The sequence below is a fragment of the Oryzias latipes genome, chromosome 3, assembly GCF_053564925.1.
Source record: "Oryzias latipes strain Hd-rR chromosome 3, Olatipes_Hd-rR_3.1".
NCBI classification, from domain to species: Eukaryota; Metazoa; Chordata; class Actinopteri; order Beloniformes; family Adrianichthyidae; genus Oryzias; species Oryzias latipes.
The window spans coordinates 949,673-957,466 of NC_136239.1; the positions used below are offsets into that span (position 1 = coordinate 949,673).

Consider the following 7,794-nt stretch of genomic DNA (forward strand, 5'->3'; position numbering starts at 1 on the left):
TGTTTAGTCTAGTTATTTTGTCCTACTATGCTTAAGTCTCTGCACCATGAGTGAGGGGGGAGGGAGAGGATGATGAGTTTATTTAGCACCCCTATTGTGTGACATTGTAGTGAGAATGATGGAAATTTCTGCATGGCATTATGCATGCTGTGCATATTGTGTTGTTCTTTTTATTGTTATACAAATGAGTATATCTGCCGGCTCAAACTTAGACATTTGAGAGTTCAAGAAATATAATTAATTAAGATGGAAAAAATATTAATTGAATTGGAGTAATATGACGTTTAGTTAGATAAATATGTAAATTTGAGTTGTATAAACAATTATTGAGTTTTATAGACGTAAGAAATTAGAATTGAATACATTTAACTCAATTACTTGTTACCAATAGAAGTAATTCATTTAAGTTGGCAAAATTGGATAAGTTATATATATATAAATATGCGTCAAAAAGAAAATGGAAATGGAAAGCAGAAACTCTTTTTGATGATGCAGCCGTGTTACTTTATTGATGGACGTATAATCTTCATACGACGTCATTAATCTCAGACTCCGTCTCACTGAAGTATAGCTCTCTCTCTTTTTTTCACCACGCGTTTCCATGGTGACTCCGTAAAACGGTGATCCATTGAGAATGTCTTTATGTACCTGCTGTGTACGTGTGTTAACCCAGGGTTACCAAGTCGAGTGCAATTACGCCAACTCATATCCGGTCTTTTGGAACCGACATACCCAGAGTAAACAAGTTCAGGATGATTTCAGCCAGAGTTCAGGCTTAAAGTCAGGCTAGTTTAAACATGCTTCCTGGAATACCGCCCTGGTGGGACTGTTTTCCAGATCCCCACGTCCTGCTAGCTGCTGATGAGCTCAATCAGACGGCTGAATGAACACACCTGGTCAGGTGATCAGCAGCAAACAGTGCAGGGAGAGCTGGAAAACAGGCAGGACCAGAAATGAGCAGGCCTGGTTAATGCACGCCGCCGCTCTTTTGTTCATTTTACCGACTAAAACCACAAGTAATGGATTACCAATCTAGACAGCTGTAATACTCACAAGAACCAGCAACATTTTAAAGAGTTTTCCTGATGTTTCTACAGCTTGTGATGACAGTTACAACCAAGTTATGCAAACATATTCCTGTGATCAGTCACTGGTGAAGAAGCCAGTTAGCCTTCAAAGCTCAGATCTGCTTTAGATTAAAAAGAATTTGAATCCGTTTAAAAACAACCTCAGCTGATCCGCTGCCCAAATGACCACAAGAGAAAACCAACAGCGATGTCAGAATCTGAGGCCAGAAAGACAGTAAACTGAACAATTCAGACTAAAAAATGGTCAATTATAAAAATCAAAAGACTGACACAATAAGAGAGATAAAAGTGCAGAAAAAATAATGTAGAACAATGGAAAAGTCTGAAACCTCGTATTGACTGGTTCAATGCTCCTCAGACTTCTGAGTTTTTGTTTTTCTTTGACCTTATATCTTACAAAATTAAACATTTAGCATAAAGAGTTTCATTTCTTCATTTGGTTTTTCAGCCCGAGTCTGTTCTCAATGGTTTAACGAGACGATCCCAAACTGATCCAAAAACAAAAAGCGGCAGCACAAACTGAACCGTAAGACGACTCAACAGACGCTGGCGTTGAAGCTCCTGCTGCTCCTGTGACTTTCTGTCACCACATTCATACATTTCACATATTCAAATAGACAAAAGACCATTTATTTTACATTTCAAGCCAATTTAATTTCCTGACTAAAAGTCGGAAGTGTTTGGACCCAGAGGGGCTGGAATGTGGGTTTCAGCTGTTCTGATGTGTGAGGTGTGTAACATTTGTGTAACAGCCTCCGTGTGCGAGCCGGAGCTAAAATTAGCCTGATTTATGAGACTGTGTTGTTTGAGCTGATAATTTGACTTCTTGAATGTAGATGCGATAGAAAAGCCCATGTGCTGCATCACTTAACGTCTAGAGTGTCAAGCATAGATAGATTTGTTTTTATTTCTTTGCTTAGTCTCACCCCAGTGACCCCACATTACCCCCACCCTAGTGAAAACACACCTATCAGATGATTGGTTCCTGACACCATGGGCCCGCCTCCACACTGCTTTCTTTATAAAGACGTCTGAGACAGGACAGCTGAGTTTCCCCATCAGTTCTTCTTCCTGTAGTTTCAGTGGATTGTTTTACTTTAAGTTATTGTAAATTTCCAAATCGGAGTTGTCAGAAAAGCCGCTTTCTCCTCACTTGGTGTCATCTGCAAACGCTAATGGATCTTCCGGACTTCCCCTTCCCTCTCTCCTCCTCCGTCGACCTCTATGACCCCTGCTTTGCCACCAGTGACATGAACTTTTTTGAGGACCTGGACACTCGGCTGTCGCACAGCAGCCTGCTGAAAACGGAGGACCAAGGTCACTGCCTCGTTCCAACGGCAGAGGGGGAGGAGGACCAGCACGTGAGGGCCCCTGGGGGCCCCCACCAGGCTGGACACTGCCTGCTCTGGGCCTGCAAGGCCTGCAAGAGGAAGACGACGCATGCAGATCGAAGGAAAGCTGCAACCATGCGGGAGAGACGGCGGCTCAGCAAAGTCAACAACGCTTTTGAGACGCTGAAACGCTGCACAGTATCCAACCCCAGCCAGCGCCTCCCCAAGGTGGAGATCCTGCGCAACGCCATCAGTTACATCGAGTCCCTGCAGGCCCTGCTGAGGGACGAACAAGACGAAAGTTTCTGTCCTCCACTGGATCAGTTCAGCAGCGAGTCCGACACCTCCAGTCCACGCTCCACAAGCTCCGACGGCACGGTGAGTCCAGGAGCATCCGCTCACGCACAGCCATGTCACAGGCAGGGGACGAGGTGGAGGTTTATTTTGCAGGAGTGATTCATTTTGAGCAGCTGAATCCATGCAAACTATGGAGTTAATTCAGTCTCAATGCACACACTGATTAACAAACACACACGCTCTGATTCACGAATATGTTTTTATGCAAACATGTAACATAAATTCACAAATACACACAAACTGTTCCACAAACATGATTTTGAGGTTCACATGTAATATAAACTCAAAGATCATAGGAATTACAATCGTATGAATCCATCATTCCATCATTTTTCAAAGAATTATGTTTGTGAAACAGTTTTTGTGCATTTCTGACTATTGAGACTGAATTAACTCTATATGAATCTTAACCCTTGTTCTATCCTAGGCACTTTAACGTTGGGAGTTGGGTCATCTAGACCCACTAGCCCTAAATAATAATAGATTGGATTTTTCTGTGCTTTTCCAGTCACTCAAAGTGCTTACATTGTGTCCATTATCCATTCACTCCTCATTCATACTTGGTTATGGTAGCTACTGATGTAGCAACAGCTGCCTACGGCCCCTCTGACCATCACCGGGATCATTCATGCACATTCACACACCAGTGGAGCCACACTGGAGGCAAGGAGGGTGAAGTGTCTGGCCCAAGGACACAACGACATTTTGGCTGGGGGGAGCAGGGATCGAACCGCCGACCATTCGGTCATTGGACGACCCGCTCAACCGCCTGAGCCAATGTCACCCAATGTAGTGATAGCCCTTGTGCTATCCCAGGCACTTTAACGTTGGGAGTTGGGTCATCTAGACCCACTAGACCATGGGTGGGCAATTCCAGGCCTCGAGGGCCGGTGTGTCTGCATGATTTCCAGATAGTCTTGCCCTACTCATGGCTGATTACCTGGTTCAGGTGTGTCCAGCCAATCAGAACATGCCAGAGCAGGGCATGCTGGAAAACATGCAGGACTGCGGCCCTCAGTGCCCACCTCTGCACTAGACAGAGCTCTGAACCTTTTTTCTTCAATGATTTGTGATCTTCACTGGTGTCCATGGATTCCATGAAATCTTTCCACTTTTATCCACCTTTGTCATGGTAGGGAGAACACCTCGATGGAAGGGGGGGGGGGGGGGGGGGGTCATCTAAGATAGCACAAGGGTTACCGTGAAGAAAACTCATACATGAAGTTTAAACTGTTAAAGCCTTAGTCCCAACTGTCCTTACGGGTTGACACGGCTGTCTGCAGGTGAAAAAATGATCAAACCTGTACTGGAACACAGGTGTCAGGACAAAACATTAAGGTCATAGACCGCTAGGTGAACCATAGAGAGAAAATCCTGTTCACTTTTATCTACAGGTGTGGGGCGGGCACCATGTCGTGCTGAACACTTACACAACACCTAAGGGGGAGGTAGGTGAGACGCAGGCGCGATTTTTCTTTTTTTTCAACCCCACAAATCCGGCAGACTACACAAGGAGCATGTTCATGTGACACGGGCACGCTCCTCGCTGCAGCCCGACTGTTAGAAATGAGAGAATTCAACAATCAGTGTAGTTAGTGCGGACGTCCTGCAGGTGTCCTACGGGCCCTTAAGCATCACGTGCACACCCCGTGCGTGCAGCATTTGTGTGCGGTCAGTAATGGGCCAGTCCTTGAACCATGTGGACTGAGAACACTGTATGGCGGCATCATCCGTCCGTCATGAGCCTGCATGCACGGGGCGCTAATATATCACATGAACGGCACCAACAGGGTCTGTGCTCAGTCCACAGAATTTGGGGGGGTTGGAAAAAATTAAAAGTCCATCCAACACGCCTGCATCTCACCTGCTTCCCCCTTACTACCCTCACATGTTGTGTAAGTGTTCACTACATATCGCAGCATGCCATCAAAATAAATGTGTTTCGCCTCACTACGACCCTAAAAGTCCCAGCGGGTCACCTACGTGCCCCATCCAGGCTGGACCCTTTTTCTCCCACAGACAAAATAACCTGCAGCAAATATATGAATCAACCACCTGTATGGGACATTAGGATCGACTAGTTTAAAGGTTAAAGGTCAACCATCAACAGTGTTTGCAGTGCTTGAACTCACATCATCACATTTGCAGCGTTCTGCAGCTTCACACAATGTTTTGCTGTTTCGTTCATTTGCTTTTGGTTTTCAAAATGCAGCAAAGATTCAGAACAAGAACTGAGTAAAAACTCAATGACAGTAGAGCGGTTGAAGTCTGTGTCCTTTTAAACTTTGGCTGAAGTCTTTTCATCTTTTCTCTGCTTTCAGATGGATTTTATCCATTTGAGTTGTGCCAGGATTGAAAACAAGCAGACGGCTGACAGTGAGTTGAAACCGTTCAGTGTTTTGTAACCAGAGGACATGACCTCCATTATTACCCTGATAAATGTGACATTTGGACTAATCTGACCACCAAGTGGAACCCAGTCCCACTTTCAAACAGTCCAGTTTTGAGATTAGGCTTCAGGACACTATGGTTCTTTATTATAATACATTTAATTTTTGTAGAAATGGCCTTTGTGGACCCTCAAGGTCACTGCACAAATAAAAATAGGTAGAGCACCATAAAAACAGACGGGAGAGACAGAAATGGTGAGGAGGTGTTAAAGATATGATTTCCTGATCAGATGCATTTAGAATTTGGATTTAAAGAGGGACAGGGAGTCAGAGTTCCTTAAATCCAGAGGAAGAGAGTTCCAGAGTTTGGGGACCATGTTCCTCCTTTCTGATGATGGAGCTCGAGTGTCATCTGCAGACCAGGAGCCTTGAGTTTCCCTCTGAGGTCCGAGGAAGTATCCATTATCATTGAGGAACTGCATCAGGGTCTACGACCACGACAGTCACAGAGATTTCTTCACATTATCACTGTTGTGCTCTTACAAAAACTTAGCTATCAGCTGTTGAGAAACATTATTTTTAAAATGTGTCATAATTGTTTTGCTCAACAATATTGAGTGTTAAAATATTTTCTCCTAATTACTAAGATGTAAATTTGAACATTTTCTAGTTTATCGTTGGATTTGCGTTTTTTTTTTCATGAACAGAAGCCTTTGCAGAATATTCTTTCTGCTTTTGGTTTTATTTAACCCTTGTGCTATCCTAGGCACTTTTACGTTGGGAGTTGGGTCATCTAGACCCACTAGACAGAGCTCTGAACCTTTTTTCTTCAATGATTTGTGATCTTCACTGGTGTCCATGGATTACATGAAATCTTTCCACCTTTATCCACCTTTGTCATGGTAGGGAGAACACCTCAATGCAAGGGTGGGGGTCATCTAAGATAGCACAAGGGTTAACATACGTTTCTTTGTTCTGCTAAATTTGACGGAACCTCCCTTTTTTCCTAAACTTCCCCTAAATAGCTGAACAGCATCGATCATCTATACTCACAACAATTTTCTTTGGTTCTGCTTTTATAATTTGCTGACAACACAAATGTCAAGAGACCCACAACTGAAGGTTACACGCAGATTCCTGCTAATGTCACCAATGTATGGATGTTTTTTTGATTAGCCATTGTTATCATGCAATATCTTTAAACTATTAGCTATTATTTTCCATATATAATGTATAGAAATAAATGATTGTTGTGTCTTTATAGGTTGCAGCAGCAGCAGGAAGACATCGCTCATATCCAGTTTGGACTGTTTGTCCAACATTGTGGAGCGGATCAGCTCAGAGCTGGCTGCAGGTCCGCCTTGCTGCTCCCCTGCTGCCCCGAGTTCACCTGCAGATCCCAGCAGCAGCTGAAGCCTCAGGAAGAACCACTGCAATGAAAGCAAACCCATCTCTATCCAGAACAAAAACTCAACTAAACTACTCCCCAACTTGTGGAGCCGATGACGTCATGTCAGTAGATAATGCTTCTAAAGTTCCAGTTAAGTTTATTGATAACAACAGAAAAGTTGAATCCTTCAAGCAGAAAAATAAGTTTTTAAAAAGAAATTGACCGAGTTTTGCTGTTCAGATGTCGATCACATCTAAAAACAAATTGTGAGTGTTCTTAAAATGTTTAAGATTGATTGTTTTTTATGTTTACAAGTATGTGAAGTTTTAATAAACCCACATTTATACATGTTTATTTCTATACATATTTATAAAAACAACGCCCCTCTCACCCTCCGCGGGTGGTTTCTCCTCCAAGCTGGGGTCCTCTACCAGATGCCTGGGAGCTTGAGGGTCCTGCAGTATCTTAGCTGTTCCTGTTCTTTTCTGGACTGAGAGGTCTGAGGTCTTTCCAGGTATCTGTTGTAGCCACTCCTCCAGCTTGGGGGTTACTGCCCCGAGTGCTCCAATTGCCACAGCCACCACTGTCACCTTCACTTTCCAGGCTTTCTCCAGTTCTTCTCTGAGTCCCTGGTATTTCTCCAGTATCTCATGTTCCTTCTTCCTGATGTTCCCATCGCTTGGCACTGCCACATCCACCACAACGGCTTTCCTCTGTTCTTTATCCACCACTACAATGTCTGGTTGGTTCTCCATCACCATCCTATCAGTCTGGATCTGGAAGTCCCACAGGATCTTTGCCCTCTCATTCTCTACCACCTTCAGAGGTGTTTCCCATTTTGACCTTGGGGTTTCCAGTCCATATTCTGCACACATGTTCCTGTATATTATTGCAGCCACTTGATTGTGGCGCTCCATGTATGCTTTACCTGCCAGCATCTTACACCCTGCAGTTATGTGCTGGATTGTTTCAGGTGCTTCTTTGCACAGCCTACACCTTGGGTCTTGTCTGGTGTGGTAGATCTGAGCTTCTATCGCTCTGGTGCTCAGGGCCTGTTCCTGGGCTGCCAGGATGAGCGCTTCGGTGCTGTCCTGTAGGCCAGCCCTTTCTAGCCATTGGTAGGACTTCTTGATATCAGCCACTTCAGTTATGGTCCGGTGGTACATCCCATGCAGGGGTTTGTCCTCCCATGAGGATCCGTCCTCCAGCACTGTATCCTCTGCTCTCCATTGCCTGAG

At 44.3% G+C, this 7,794-nt stretch overlaps 1 protein-coding gene across 2 annotated transcripts; it reads left to right on the forward strand.

Annotated features, from left to right (window-relative positions):
• Window positions 1-2,148: 2,148 nt before the first annotated feature.
• LOC105357454 (myoblast determination protein 1 homolog 1-like) lies at window positions 2,149-6,906 on the forward strand. Of its 2 annotated transcripts, XM_023951300.2 has the most exons (4): window positions 2,149-2,797; window positions 4,171-4,224; window positions 5,098-5,152; window positions 6,431-6,721. In XM_023951300.2, the coding sequence occupies exons 1-4, from the start codon at window positions 2,264-2,266 to the stop codon at window positions 6,577-6,579; spliced, it is 792 nt and encodes a 263-aa protein (XP_023807068.1). In that variant the 5' UTR covers window positions 2,149-2,263; the 3' UTR covers window positions 6,580-6,721. The 2 variants fall into 2 exon arrangements, with proteins under 2 accessions (XP_023807068.1, XP_023807072.1); XM_023951304.2 differs by lacking the exon at window positions 4,171-4,224 and having other exon boundaries at window positions 2,151-2,797; window positions 6,431-6,906.
• The last annotated feature ends 888 nt before the right edge of the window (window positions 6,907-7,794 follow it).